General features: G+C 43.0%; 1 protein-coding gene across 4 annotated transcripts in view; it reads right to left on the bottom strand.

Moving 5' to 3' along the window:
* Positions 1-15,872, bottom strand: part of plxna4 (plexin A4) — a 241,569-nt gene that overhangs the window by 183,143 nt on the left and 42,554 nt on the right. For all 4 annotated transcript variants that reach the window (XM_044344049.1, XM_044344051.1, XM_044344052.1 and 1 more), the window contains exon 3: positions 14,009-14,191. In XM_044344049.1, coding sequence (XP_044199984.1) covers positions 14,009-14,191 — 183 coding nt within the window. The remainder of the gene's footprint in view (positions 1-14,008; positions 14,192-15,872) is intronic.

Below are 15,872 nucleotides of genomic sequence, written 5' to 3'. Positions count from 1 at the left end.
AAAGGATTCCGGCAGGTGCGTCTGACACAAGGACACACTAAAACATGCATACCTTTCTGTTTATACACAGTTTGGGGAGCTGCAGTGCTGCTGTGATAGCTAACCTGAATCCATCTTTGACTATTACAGCAGTGAGCAGTGACTGGACTGAGGTTGTGCTGCCTAATGTCACGCTGGCGGACGACATTTCGACAGATAGGAGAGGAACACATGGTATTCCCAATGCTTTTTATGCTTTTGCTCACAAAAGAGCATTGTACTTTACTGTGCAAAAAGGATCATTTTTCTCTCACAACTTCTCCCAGTGGATTATTTCTGATTTGTTTTGAACTACATTGGAGGGAGGAAACAGAAAGCAGACACTAATAGAATCCCTACCTAAACTCATCTGACAACTTCTCTCACATCATGCTGTGTGCCTTTGCTCTTATTGCATTTTCTATTATAGTGTTGAATGTTTATAGGGGCTTCATACCCTCCGAATAGATACACACAAAAGCACACCCAGAGACACACCGAAGGTCTGTTTTGTTATCCATGTTAAACAAACCACGGGTCCAGTCGCACAGCAGGGATGAATATCAAGCAGGAAGGAGTTGGCACTTGCTGAGAGACAGAGTGAAGGAGAGAGGAGCAGCATGTGCAGGAGTAGTGACTGACTCTCAAAGAGAGTCACAAACGGTGTGTTTTGATTGTGTGTGTGTGTGTGTGTGTGTGTGTTGGTGATTCTGGGCTCAGGGAGTATTGCCCTCCTAAAAAAAACAATTTATAAAGTTGTTGCATTGGCTCTCTTGCTTGCTTTTAGTTGGCAGGAGAGGATGGGCAAAGGGAGGGGTGGGGACACTGAGAGGTGGAGTTGATTACAACTGAGGAATTAATAGTCATATAATACTCATAAGGCAGAGTAGCAGATGAAGTAGTAATGCTGGCAATTTAGAATATTTTGTTTTGGTTGCACGTGCTTAGACGTTTGGGGCATACATGTAAAGTGTGTAGTATTATGGCAGAAACTGCATCTGTGTGTAACTGCATGTGTGTGCTAAGAATCATTTTTTCTAAATATCATGCATGGGTGAACTTGGGTGCCACACCTTTCATCCCACCCTGTGTGAAGATGAGATTTAGGGAGAGAGAAGGGAGGATGCTGCTCCTTTAGTTGACACAGGCCACTGATAATGTGTCTTAGTCTATGAGAGCCTGTGTGAACTCTAAGCCATGTGCATATTACAGAGGTGTGATGGCAGCACAGCTTATGTAAGTTATATATCTGAACCCACACACCAATCCACAATCAACATTCTTTACTTAAAACTTAAAAACACGGTGTTAGTGTCTCTAACTGCGGATTGGCAATTACCATTCTCTGTGTGCAACATGGAGGTGGAGGGGGGAGGGATCCCGTAATCCTTTGGGAGCGCTGGTGTAGCTGAGATAAAAATCCACTTATTAAGGTCTGTGTTGAGGATGGGAAAAGAAAGGGCAAGGAGAGGAGGTGATAGGAAAAGAGAAGACTGCAAGGATAGGTGTGCAAGATTACAGATGTTAATTTCTCTTCCTCATCTTGCCTCTGCAGCATTTCCTCTCAGTCACTCTCTCTCTCTTTCCGTCTCATTTATTTACTCTCTCAGTTTCCCTCACTTTCCATCTCTGCTGTCATTGTGTCTGTGAAGCAGCTTCGGTACCCGAGGTGCTCTTCAAAGTCTTGAAGTCAGACAGAACCAGGGACCCTTTTAAAGATGTTTACACTGGCATCTGCTTAATGGGCGAGTCAGAGTGATCTAAATCGCAACTTACTGACATCACTACAGCTACATTACAGGGTGTGTGTGTGTGTGTATGTGTGTTTCCGTGTGTCTGTGAGATTAGTAGGAGGAAAAGCTGAGCAATATTACAATGTGCAAATAAACCAAAAACAAACAAACAAAAAAAAAAACAGGTGCTGGGAGATGCAGCTGATGTTTGCAGGAGACTTAATACATGAGATGGCTAGTAGAGGCTTCTAAATACACGACGCAGAATATGCCAGTATACACAAATAAACACATGGAAAAGAAATGTCTCATTCATATACGCCTCACATTCACATACACTTCTCTCACCTCAATCCACCTGTAATCTCTACAGGTTTGAATACACCCACATACATGCAAGCAACCCCCTCGACAGCACACTTTCTTCCGCCTGCAGTCTCACAGGTCTCCGTTGAAGTTGAGCCTAGCTACAGAGTGCAGACTAGCCTTGCCTCCCTGACTGGCTGCTAGCATTTACTGCAGGGAGGAGAGAGAATGACCCAGTTGTGAGGCAAACTGTTCTCTGCAGAGAGAGAGAGAGAAAAAGAGAGAGAGACAGAGAAAGAGAGAAAAGGAGAGGTGGAGGAAAAAAAAAAAAAGAAAAAAAAAAAAAAAGGTACATGCGGGCACTAGTCTCCCCAAGAGACCTACTGTGTGCAATGATTGGCTACCGATGTGCAGGGAAGGAGGTAGAGAGAGGAGGGGAGGCAGAGGGCTCACCTGCAGTGGTGTGTCCTCTATAGCTGCACAGACTCAGCCATAAATCACAGTTGGAGAGGGGAGGGAAGTCGAATTGGAAAGGAGGGAGACATAGAAAGAGGGAAAAATAAAAGAAATAGGGAAAAGAAAACTTCTAGGAATTAGAAATTAGAGTTACTGAAATATGGGTACATGCATTACCACTGATACAAAATTGGCTACTAAGTGATGTCTGTTTGTTTAGATTGAGATGAAAAAGAAAGATAAGGAGAACATTACATTGTTTCTGGTAAACCAGCCCTGGAATTAACTTTTTTATGGCTGGTTATGACTGCACTACGTGGGTACTGGGCTAAACGCTCTTCTTGGGTGCAACATTATAAATTAGTGGTATGGGAGGAGCTGAGGGGAAATTACACTCAAGTCCTGGCAGGGTTACTGGTAGCCATCCATCCACGGAGCTACACAAGAACACACTGTGTGATTAGCTGCTAGACATTGTATTGATTTTCGACTGCCGGAGCACAAATTAACAATTGCCATGCAGTGATTTGGTACTGCTACACAGCCAAATGCCAATGCAGGAAAAAAAATAATAATAATTAATACATTGTAATTTTGTTGGGGTGCAGCTACAATAAACTTTTTCTATACCATTTAATTAACGATAAATCGCCTTTAGGAATTGTTAATTAAGTGTTGGAGAGTGCATGCCTTCACAGTCTGCTACACAAGAGTAATTAATGCCAATCCAATCGCTTCTTCCAATGCACAGGGAAAAAAAAGCAATAGCGTCTTCCTTCAGCAGCTTGATTCTGTTCACTGTTCATCCACCTTTGACATGAGTAGAAGTCTGTGTAAAAGTGTAAGTGTGTGTGTGTAGGTGTGTAGGAGACAGCCATGTTTGGAGTGTTAATCTGTGGTTACCTACTCAATGATCCATCAGTAGACGAGAGAAACACAGAGAGAAAGCTTGAGCATAATTACGTTCTCATTTGCTGGCTTGACACAGACTTGATATGGCTGAAGAATGTTAATAGTGATGCTAATTAACTGGCTAAGTAGATCTAGGCTTTAAAAGTGAGCTTGATATGCGAGGTAGAGAAAAAAAACTGAAAAAAAGTGAAAGATACAAGGAAGCAATTGTCTTAGAAGCATAGCTGTGATGTAAAATACCTATGTCAACCCAAAATTATCCAACTATGTAAACTATATATTTATGTTAGTTGATTTTGTGTTGGGAGCTGCGATTTCTAGAAGCAGTAAACTACACTTTTTCACAATGATCAAACAAATATGGCAATATAAGTTATTTATGTAAGTTGGCTTACAACAACTTGTATAGCTGCATTCATCTGTTTGGTTTGGTTTGTTTCTCCAACAGGTACAAACAGCTGTCAATGACCAAAACACCAGATTTGACATACACTATTTAAGTTGCTGCCAGCCATATTTAATTTGGCCTGATGTAATAAGTTACTCTTTAACTACTATGTGTTGATGTTGCAAGTGAATCTCTAGTAATTATGAACTGCATCTCTTTCATGTCAATGTGCAGGTAGGTTGATTTATAAATGCAGGGTTAACAGTCAGTTGATGACCTGCTTTTGTATCCACATTGCTGTGTTAGTGAAGAAACGTAACCTAAAGAGAGCTTGACTAAGTTGTGATACAAGCCCTGTGTCTGCCTGCCAAAGCTATCCTCGGTAAGCAGCTTGTAAACACACACAGTCTGCCAGTTTTTCCTCACTGGACAGCCATACAACATGTTAATTAGAATAGAGAGAGGGGGGAGGGAAGGAAGGAAGGAAGGAAGGAAGGATGGATGGATGGATGGAAGGGAGGAAGGGGAAGAGAAATGGTAAGACAAAAAAGCAGGGAACGTAAATGGAAGGAGCAAGACATTGTGAAACTAGAAAGAGGTGAGGAGAAACAAATTAAATGGTAGAAATTAAAAAGAAAGGAAAAGAATGAGGAAAAAGAGGAGAATTTGCTATGGGTTTGTTGTTAAAGCTTATAATACACCTGCTGCTAGATTGTAAAATTCACTCAACATCATCCCTGTTTCTTAACTGCTAGTATCTCAAGACAGCTCAGACAGCATTCCCTACTATCTGAGACACTAATGAACAATCTGCATGGATATTTAATTAAATGTGTCGCAAATTAAGCATTTCCCAGCTTCACAAAGCCAACCCACAATTTTCACTTTGCTCACTGTGGTCTGGCAATGTTCAGTAGGCATTAGCTTGCGATTAGAGGCATTGTCAATGTGCATAGACCAAAATTACTTTGTAAGCAACTGGATCAGCCTCATCAAAAATTCAACATCATATGCTTCACAAAAGGCAGTAGTGTGATTGTATTGGACTGCATTAGCGTTTACAGGTATTTATGTCATGTACATCTCATATCCACACCCAGTAGATTTCAACACCGTCTTAACAGTCTAAACATGGAAAGATTGCTGCAGTCTTTCACTCCAGATTGCCAAAGATGTATGCAAACACACATATACTAATACACAAAAGTCATCTGAACTGACAAAATAATGTTCTGCCCCATGCTCCAAAAATACTGTGATTCTGTGTTCAAGGACTAGACGAACAAACCACTGAAAAGAGATTTTAAAAAGGCAGGCACAAATTATACCTGAGATCAAAGCGCAGATTTCATGTCAGCCCTTCGAATTGTTTATGTCCCCAGACCTTGACTCATCCTTCTCAGCTGCCAACCTTGTCTTAACCCTGAGCCAGCAACACATCAGAGTCAACTACAGTTCAAACTGCCAGGAAACGGAAAGATCAGACTAAAGTTAGTCATTTTCTCTCTCCAACTTCTCTGCTGGCTCAAGCCTTTCAACTCCACATACACACAGCGGAGAATAGCCACTCAAATCACTCACAGCTCAATAGGCTGCCACATACTGGTACTCTTCTCAATAGGTGCCGACTCACAAGAGTGAAATGAACATCAAACTCTATTTCAACACTCTCACCCTCTCCTCCCATCAGACTGTCTCCCTTTACCCTTTCTCGACATTCTCTCCATCTCTGTAGCTTTCACCCATCATTCTTGCGTGCCAATTTTGCCCTCTACTCTCTCAGTTGCTCTCTCTCTGCTGCGCGTTCCTTTCTGTAGCTGTTCACCCACTCTCTTCCTGCTTCCCATTTCAAAAAAAAAGATCTGTGTAAATAAAAAAAAGCCCTTTGTCTGAATACTAATTCAATTTCAGAGGAAGGTTGGAAAAATGTTAAAAAATATCAAACAGTATAACATCGAGTTGACATTCTGAGGTAGTTTAATTTCATTCTGACTAGGAGCTGTTGCAGCTAATCAGCGAGTCGGAAGAATATAAACACCATCTAGGCTGTAGCACTACATGTACCATGATTCATAGCTGGAGGATCACCTTTACGACAGTGTTGCAGCAATACAGGAGCTTAAAGCAATCGAGTGGCTCTGTGTGTGCAAACATGGTGTCAACCCGCAGTGAAGCAGCTGGTTACCAATGTCGGTAGTGTGTGGTGTGTGGTGTGTGGTGTGTGTGTGTGTGTGTGTGTGTGTGTGTGTGTGTGTGTGTGTGTGTGTGTGTGTGTGCACGCTATTATCCTGCTCAGCCCCTTGGCAGCTCATCAATTATAAAGGAGCACTGGAAAGGAGGGATAAGGCCAAGCAACAGCAATGGCATCTATAAATACACACCTGAATGACACATGTGAGGTGAACAGCTATTTTTGCACACACACACACACACGTATGTGAAGGTTGACAGCCAAACATGGTGTATGCACAAGCAATGTCATCCACCATATCAGGGCACTTTGTGTATCTGTTGAGTCAGGAATGCAGAGCGTACCACCGCTGCTCTTTGCTAACCTGAGCACCATGTGATACTCTGTCTAAATCAGAGGAGAAATTGCTTTCCTCCCCTCCCCTCGTGTCTTTCATCACCTAAACACTGTGTCTCACTGAATGGCCAAATGGAAAAGTTGAGGTGTGTGTGTGTGTGTGTGTGTGTGTGTACACAGGTATATTCCGTAATGGTCTGGAAGACATGCTCTATCACTCCCTGGTGGCCCCTTGCTTTCTACTTCCACCTCACTCTCTGTTTCCACGTCCGTCTACCTTTTCATTTTTCTCTTGGATTATTTAGTCCTCAGTTTATTTCTACAGCCATCCTTCTCTACTTTCTCTCTCTCACCCTCGCCATGTGTTGCACGTTCAATTTCCCAGCAATATATCCCTTTCTGCATCTCTCCATCTGTCTTTCCTGTTTCTCCATCAAGCATCCATCCATCTACAACTCCTTCTCGTCTTTTTCATCGTCTCACCCCCTATACTGTGCCCACTTTCCCTGCATCTTTTTTTTTCTCTCTGCCCCATCTTCCATTCTTCATCTCCCCTCTCCCTCGCTTCCTCCCTCCAACTCCACCCCGTACCCATCTACAAGAAAACACTGAGGCTTCCTGACTGAATTCAACATGAGCTCTGCCTGCTGCCCAGTCAGACTGCCTGGCTACTGGATGAGTTTTTTTGTGTTGGCAGCAGGCACGGCAAGTATTGTGGGGATTGTGAGCACACGAGGCAACCACTACCTTCTGATCCTCTTCCCAGGCCATTACTGGACTTCACTTCTCATTAGCACCCCTCATTTTCTACATAGAATTGACTAATACATACACACTCATATACAAGCGTGACACACACACACACTATTGACCAACCCTCTAAATCTTGAGGAGGAATTGTAATTTGGAAGGAGGCCTAAGCAAACCTTGTGCACTAGGCAATTAACAGAAAAAAAGTATGGTGAAACAATTGGCCAGGAACAATGGTGTGAAAAAAAAAGTCTGAGACAAGAAGCATAAGGTAAAAGGGGAGAGGAGGGGGCTAGTGGGTGCTGCCAGGGGGTTCCTATTGACTGAATCCCCTTGACATGCTGTTCTATCTCTACAGCAAATAGCAGAGCATGAGAGTGCAAAGGCAGGTAACAGACAGCAGTTAATACAGCGAGACGAAAACGCCAACACACTAATACTGTGTGTTCAATCAGCCTTATAGCTGTGAGGTGGACAGCACCTGTCATCAAATCATCCTAATATGCGCTCAGTCTGTTGTACAAGCATAATGTCTACACTGTGTATTGTGAGTCTCACTGGGATTTAAATACAGTGTATATATATCTATATATATATATAGATATATAGATATATATATATAGATAGATATGTAGATATATCTACAAAGTAGATATACTCTCAGATATGTGTGTGTGCCTGCATTGATGCCCTCTATACATTCCAACCTATGTGTGTGGAGCAGCCTGTGCTACCATGGCAACTCACGACTGAGCATGCTTTAGTGTGTGCTGCTGAGCTAGCTGGTGTGGGAACTGCAACACACACACAGAGTGCCAAGGCAACTAGGGAAGACTGCTGAGGAATACTTAACAGTATGTGAACATTGACATTCTGGGAATACCAACCGAATACAGCAGCAGTTTAGACCACTGGCCAGAATGAATGGACTGCTGGGTGGGGTTGTAATGGCTACTGCCCACCGTGATACTAGCAGTGTGAACAAATGTGTGCACCTGTGTTGAAGAGCATTGTGTTGATAGCATAGCAAGAATGGGGATGGGGTTTAAATCATAAACCACTGTCCACACACAGAGAGAGACACACACACACACACACGATGCCGACGCGTCCTAAAGCATATTTCATCATTAGCTCTAAGCAGTTAATCCTCTGCTCCACTGACCACGGCTCAGCTCAGCCCATTTCAATAATCTGCATCTGGGGCTAACCAACCCATCATACACACACGCACAGACAAGCACACACACACACATGCAAAACAAGGACACAATCAACCCACAAAACATATGGGACTGGTCCAGAGCAATAAATATCTCAAGTAAAACCTCTCACACCCACACATGCGTACATCTATCTATCCATAATCTATTGTGCCAACAGAGATGCCAGTTTGCAGATTTGGACCTGTTCACTTATTAGACAGGAAATGCCACAGAAATGCAATGTTAATTTTGATTGTAATAGGTTGAAAAAGAAAATAATTGTATATATATCTCAATTAAGGTGGCTCTACTGTAAAGGAAGTTGAAATTATTGTAACCTGATGTGATGCACACCTTAAAACTCTGCTAAGCAAACTCATAATGTCAATGGCATTTTATAGTGAGTTGACAGTGAGAGGTGAGACAGATGAGAATGTAGAGTCATTACTGATCCAATTGGTTAAATGTTTAATACTATTCAGTACTTAAAGGTTACTCTTCACCAGAAAACCATTTAATGAAAACATTAAATTAACACAACGGAGTGCAATTATATCTTTAGCAGACATTTCCATTTGAGCATTTTTAAACTTTCAGTTAATGGCATGGATTGAAGGCGAGGAGGAGTTAAGACCAAGAACGACATTACAGAGGGAACCAAGCGCATGGAAAAATTTAATGGAAAATAAATAGCATGTTTGTGACAAGGGAGGCAACAGACAGATAGTGAAAGGGAAAAATGTGAGATTACTGTAGCTGGAGAGAGGGGTAATGAGACAGTTAAGACAGAGTGGGCCATACAGAGTATGAAACAGAGAAATTGTCAGAGGTTGAGTCACAAGTAAGAGTTTGACCTTTCCCTTCCCAACAACAAACATTAACCATTCACCATTGGAATTGACCTGTTTCTCGCTCATGTCATGTCCTCTGACAACCTTAAATGACAGATCTCTCTCTCCGTCTCCCTCTCTACACTAGTCCTGCAAGCTTTCCTCCTTTGTCCCCAAATGCTATACTATACTAGCTTTGCAAACTACTGTCTCTACCATTTGTTCACCTTTCTACCTTTTCCACCTATTACCCTCTGATTTCAGTCTTGCCTCCTCTTCACTCATATTTTTGATCCCTTCCTCCTTTTTTCTTCCATCTCTCCTCTCCTGTATGTGTATTTGCTGCTTCTTCTTCTTCCCTTGGTGGTGGCAGTGGTTAAGAGGTGACTAAACTGTCACAACCTGACACCCTGCTCTTTGCCTTTGGCCAAATACTGACACATGCTCTGTAGAAAAGATGTTTTTTCCTTTCCCTTTTTCCCCTCGGCACCAAGAAACATGCACGTGTCTGCTTTTTCAGACGCTACCATTGGCAGTGCTTTGTATAAACTGGTAATATCTAGGACACAGAAACATTTATTCTGAGCTCCTTCGACCTCACTTCCTTTGCATGCCATGCCTTGCTCATTCTTGTGCCTCTGTCTGTGTCAAGTTCAAGGTTAGCTGCTCATTGTATTGAGCGCCAATGCTCCCCCATCGGGACGGACAGAGGGGAGATGCATTAGCACCTCTGCAGGTGGCCCTCAATCTCATCTCTTCCCTCTTTTTTCTCTCCACGTCTTCCCTCCACACCTCCCTCTCGTCCCCTAGTCCACCTCTCCATCCTTGGCCCCATGGAGGTACCTGACCAGCCTTTGTCCGTCAGTGTGTACGTGGGCTGGGGTGTTTGTGTGAATGTTCATTGATGCATGCATTTGAGCTCATCTCCGTACATGCAATCATGTGCAGTGCCTGAGTATCATGCGTATGTGTCCGCAGAGATGTGTACCTCATGCTAATGTGTAGCATGACCAGATGACCATAAACTAAACCAAAGCCTGCAGGGGGTTAAGGCTTTCCCCTTGACCTGCTGCAGTGCACTGACCTGTAGTAAATGGGTTTAAACCTTACCCAGCCACAGCCTTTTATCTCCATCACATCTCCATCTCCTTCTTAAGCCACAGACCAACGCACACACAAACTGGCCAACAGACAGGCTGACAGAAGCCATATGGTCCATTCACTTCCAATGGTAGGAGGTAGCCATCAAAGAGCTCTCACAGTAACTCCACTCAGCCATGGACGGCCAGACGAAGGGAGGGAGAGAGATGAAGGGAAAGGAAGAGGGAAATTATAAGGAGAGGGCAAACAGAGGTGGAGAAAGGGAGGGGAAGCAAAGAAATAAGAGGAGAAAGAGGTGGGAAGTGTGGTGAAGGGCAGAGAGGAAGAGACATCCTATCAATTCAAAAGAGCTAGAGTGTGGTGGAAATAAAAAGAGTGAAAAAGAGGCACTGAGGTGTACAGATCATATAAGCCCCGTGTGATGGGAAGGTTTTAAGTCCTGTGAGAGACAGAGCTACAGCAGGCATGGCTGTAGCTGTGGGCATGTACAGCATTGTACTGATTTGATGGCACTCACACGTTTTATGCTGACAGGAGGGTGTTATGAAATTCAGCTTAGACTGTGTCAACACAGACTTTATATGACACAGCCACTCAGCAACATCTGAGGCAAAGGTTGGCGTTCTACGTATGTGTTTGAGTTCAGGTAATAAATTAGGTTGTGGCAAAGCTCAATGCAGGAAGAGCTCGTGTTCTCTCATGTCCTTTCCTATTGATGACTCTCTGCTGTCTCTTCCTGTGACAACCTTACTTTCCAGTTCTCCTGTCACTTCTGCTTTCTCACACCCACATAGTTATCATTCTGCTCATATTTCAGGCTCTGACTACACAATCCACTACATCCCCCATCACCACTATGATCTCTAGATGTTTCCAGGAGAGTCACTCCACCAACACCAGCGTCGGAACTCAAAGGAAACCTGTCCCATCTCATATATCATCTCGTTTTATGAAGATGAGTCTAATCACCCAAGTCTTTCGCTGTTGCTTTCATAATAAATACTGTTTAAATACATTTCCAATTGATCTCTCATTAGTTAAGGTTGAAGTTAAGGTAGGATTTGGGGTCAAGTATGTACTTATAAGGATAGGTTTAGGGGCTAGAGAATGAATTATGTTAATGACGGCCCTCACCAGTACTTGAAGTACAACCACGTGTGAGTCTGTATTCAGGTCCAAAAGCTTCATGTTGTACTAGCAAAATTTTATACTAACCCCCATTACATAAAACAATTTCACAAGCAAATTGAATTTAATTCACTGAGCTTCCTGCCCAGCTCAAATTCATGATGTCATAAACGTGACCCTGTAAACACTAACATTTAGCTTACCCAAACACCAATGCATTAAAGTCCATCCACTTTCTTTTACCGTAATGCTTATATTTATTCAGGGTGACGTGTTAGTCACAGGTCCATAAATAACACTCAGAAAGAGGAAGAGTGAAAGAGAGAGAGTGTGAGTGAAGATCTGAGAGAAAGGAGGGGGAGGAGGTTGAGGGATGGAACAAGTAAGGTGGAGGAGTGTATATAAATCAACATCCATTAGCTGAGGGGTTATAAAGTCACTGATGAAGGAGGTGGACTGAAGCTCAGTCCTTTTATTGTCTTGTTGTTGTCTTTTATTGCCTGTGATGTCATCTAATGGTATACAGTTAACGACGGGGGAGGAGTAGTATGTACATAGGAGGGGAGGATGGGGCTGTAATGGGGCAGTGTGTGCATGTGTGTACGCCTGTGATGACAGGATATTGATCACCTTTTGTCAAAGATGGTGTGTGTCTGTGGGGTTTCTTTGCCTGAATATACAGTACCATACAGGCACAATCTGATCTCCGTTCATGTTGAGTTTGAATGAGAACAATGCCAAAATCCTGCAGACACGTTTCTCTCAAGTGGCAATATGTGATTTTGAGAGGGCTGTCTGGAGAGAGGCCAAGGGAAAGGAGGAGCAAAGCATGAAGATAACCAGGAACAAAATTTGTTTCTAACATCCTGAAGCAAAAGCAATATTCATAACACCCTGAAAACAGCTTGTAATGCTTTAAGCACTCACAGCCACTAAATTCTCCCTTCCTAACTCTCACTCATCGTCACAGATGAGCAGTAGGTATTAAATATCATTACATATTTCCTCTGTTTGAAACATCTGCCTACGCTGCCTACCGCTGCCTAAACTGCTCTGCTCCTGTGCGCAACAAAAACAACAACAAACACAGGCAGGGGCCAGTAATCAACCATAACAAACAATGTAAAAATGAACACTCCTGTTTGCCTGTGTATTGGTACGGATAGACCTGTCGACATCAGTTGCTTGTTCTGGCCACAGTCATATTTTTGTTTAACTTCCCAACTCTGTCTTTCATTCCTCTCCCTTCATCTGTCTGCATAAAACTCCTTTAAACTCTCTCCTTCCCTTTAAGAAATGCATTTCAGGAATATATTTCATCCCTGTCAAAAATCTCTCTCCCCCAACTTCCACTGCTTCCTCCAGTCACTCCGTCCTCCACTCTTTCCTCCTCTCTGTGTAATGCTGTTTTCCCCAGACCTGTGAGGCTCACTGCCCTAGCTGCCCCAGAATTAGTCTCAGTCATGGCCCTACAATGTGTGTGTGTGTCTGTGTCTGTGTGTGAGAGAGTGAGAGAGACGGGGTAAAAGCACAGGAAATACCACCCTTCTATCACACCTAGCAGCACTGCATCATCCCATTAGCCCAGAAAAAGGCTGGCACACGGGTGAGGGCACAGGAGCACGAGGGGTGTTTAAAGGTGGAAGCCACAACACGCCAAAACCCGGCTTATCCTGTGCTGTTTAACTCTGAGGGGACAAATCTTGTTTAGCCAAGGGCTTGGCTGTCACACAGACTGTGACATGTTTTTCAAGGGAGAGACAGTTATGGTCAAAGATGTTCGCAAATACTACGGCTACTATAACGCTCATAGCTGCAAAAAAGAGCGCCACAGGTTTTTAGGAGCTTCAAAGACAGCAGCAACCATTTTTTGTTTTCCAAAATGACTAACGAAGTGATAATTATCTAGTTTCCCTCCTACTACATTATTAAACTAGCAGACAAAATTGGCAAAATTATAAAAAACAAACAGATGTGACTCAAATAGGCTCTTGTGCTAACGCAGTGTAATGCAGTGACACAAATTACTTAATAAATGCTGTAATTCATCCTATTCTGATTCCTCAATTTGCCTCAAGAAACAGATAAGAAACTTTGTCTAATCGATTCTGCAACATGCTGATCTGTGCTGTCTAGCAAGTTCTGCAACATGCTGATGTGTGCTACAATCTGCCCCCAGGGCTCTGGAATTTATACAAGTCCAAAGAGAAGGAAAAGTACAGCGGATACTCCTGATACTAGGTATATACGAGTGTATGTATGATATATGGTGCAGTGGATGAGGAGGATGTTGAGAGATACCAGATAGGCTTGGCTCTAGGAATAAAACCCCCTCAGGGGCTCTCCTGATCCCCCTTCCTCAAAATACATGCACACTCAAATTCTCTACACAGTAACACACACGTCCTTTCTCTCTCCCTCTCTTTCATGCACACACACATACCTCCTCCTCCTGCAAATACAGCCGACTCAGCTGATTTGCCTGAAAGTCAATCTGCCTTACTACTACTATCCTTCCTCCAATCCAGCAGTCCCCAATTCCCAGCCCTTGCTCCACATTCTAACAGAGAGAAACCATATCTCTGCCTCGGTCAATTTCAGCCATCGCTCCTGTCCTCCGTGCTCTATGCCCTAAGCCCTGCGTTTCTCCTTACCTTCTTCACTCGTCCACTCTTTGTGCCCACGAAGACCAGTGAGTGGTTCTTGTAGACGTAGGCGATGACGGAGGTCATTTTGTCAACGGCGTCGGAGAAAAGAGGCTTGCCACGCACCATCTCAGACACACCCAATGGCGCGTTCATGTCGAGGCCACAGAAGTCGTCGTCAATGGTCAAGAGCTGCAGTGGAGAAGAGGGATAAGTAAAACAAAAATATGATTCCGTTTCCGTCACAAATACTACACCCACACATTTTTGCAACTCTAGATTTACTGTGAGATGACAGGAACAGCACTGGCCAACACTTGAGGAGTTTTTGTGTCAATTTTTGAATAGAGCTGTACGCCACAGAGGTCCTCAGAGAGGAAGATTTAGGGTAAGTTAGACAGAGAGTCTGTTAGAAGTATTAAGCATGTTTTTTTTCCCAGATCAAAATTAATAAGACCAAAAATCAATAATTGTCTCTGAGTGTGAGTATATTTCTGTGAGACAGATATGGATAGGGGCTGGGTCAAGAAAAGAGAAACATTTTGTATGTGAGTGAGAAAAGATGGTGTGAGCATTTGTATGCATGTGTGCATCTGCTGATCCGCATGTAAGAAGAAGCAAACGTGGAAACGAGTAAGAGAGAGATGAAGATGGAAGAAGACTGCAGTCAGGCTCTAGCACTGTAATAGTGCCAGAGGCTGCTCTGTCAGGCACAATTCCCCACCGTCCACCCAACGCAACGGCAACTGCAGAAATGCCAGTGCGGCAAGATATTCAATGTGAAATGATTCAAAGTGAACCGAGTGCAGAAAAAAAAAAAAGCACTGCACCGTTACACGGCTCTAAAGCAAATCACTACAATGCATCTAAATATATATAAAAAAAAAAACAGAATGGGGAGAAATACAGCTACGGATGAAGGTTCATCTGTTATGCTTTCTGTGTGGACATGCTGCTGTGATTTTGTGATTATACAGATGGGTGTGTTTCATGTTTTGTACGTCTCTACATTTTGTGTTTGTACGCATGTGTTTTATCCTGCCAAGGGAAGATATTCATACCAGTCATGGTGGGCAGGATGACTTATGGGTTTTGATAAGAGAATAATGGTGCTGGGGATTGGTCATTATTCTGTGTGTATGGATGGATTTGAAACACTTGGCTAAGGACTGAAGAAGGCGTTGCTTGATTAATAGCTTAGCGACGTGGCGGGTTACTGTTGGGAGAAAAGTCTTGGCAGTTGACGCTACCTTGACATTCTTTCAAAAATGCACAGAAACTGTCAGTAGTTAGATGAGATAGTGGGAATGAGTTATGAAACCTACACATTACTGTAATGACCTGATAAAAAGCCTTAATGTCAACGTTCAAATGAAGCCCTTGTAATACATTATGAACAGTATTGGTCTAATATGATGACGGGGCACAAACAGGCTGATAATATTTAATTATAAACCAAGTTGGTTGAAATTAATATTATTGTTTAACACCAAATGAAGGGTGTCGGGTAAGGCAAAATTTCATATTTGTCCAAAACATGGCAAAATTAAACTTTTATGTGATGGCAAATTTCCTGGGCCTCACTCAGGAGAATCCTAACATCCAACCAATAACACTGTGTTTCAGAGGGAGGCGATGAACATGCACGGACAAAATCTTGTCTTTCATTTGGCTTAAAATCTATCGAACCATTTCAAATCTACAGTTGCTTAGTGGTGTGAGCTGTCAGAGGTGGGATACTCTGGGGGGGGGGGGGGCAGAGGGTCTTTTAGTTCATGTCTTATTTTCCGTTTTTCTTCCTAGAAGTGCACCCCCTGGGCTCTCGATCAATCCTGCACGCACCGAGTGTCTCCTCACAACCTTTCAGTAAAGG

The sequence above is a fragment of the Thunnus albacares genome, chromosome 23 (assembly GCF_914725855.1).
Source record: "Thunnus albacares chromosome 23, fThuAlb1.1, whole genome shotgun sequence".
Classification (NCBI taxonomy): domain Eukaryota; kingdom Metazoa; phylum Chordata; class Actinopteri; order Scombriformes; family Scombridae; genus Thunnus; species Thunnus albacares.
Note: the sequence above shows the minus strand (reverse complement) of the source record. Positions and strands in the feature narration are given on the sequence as shown.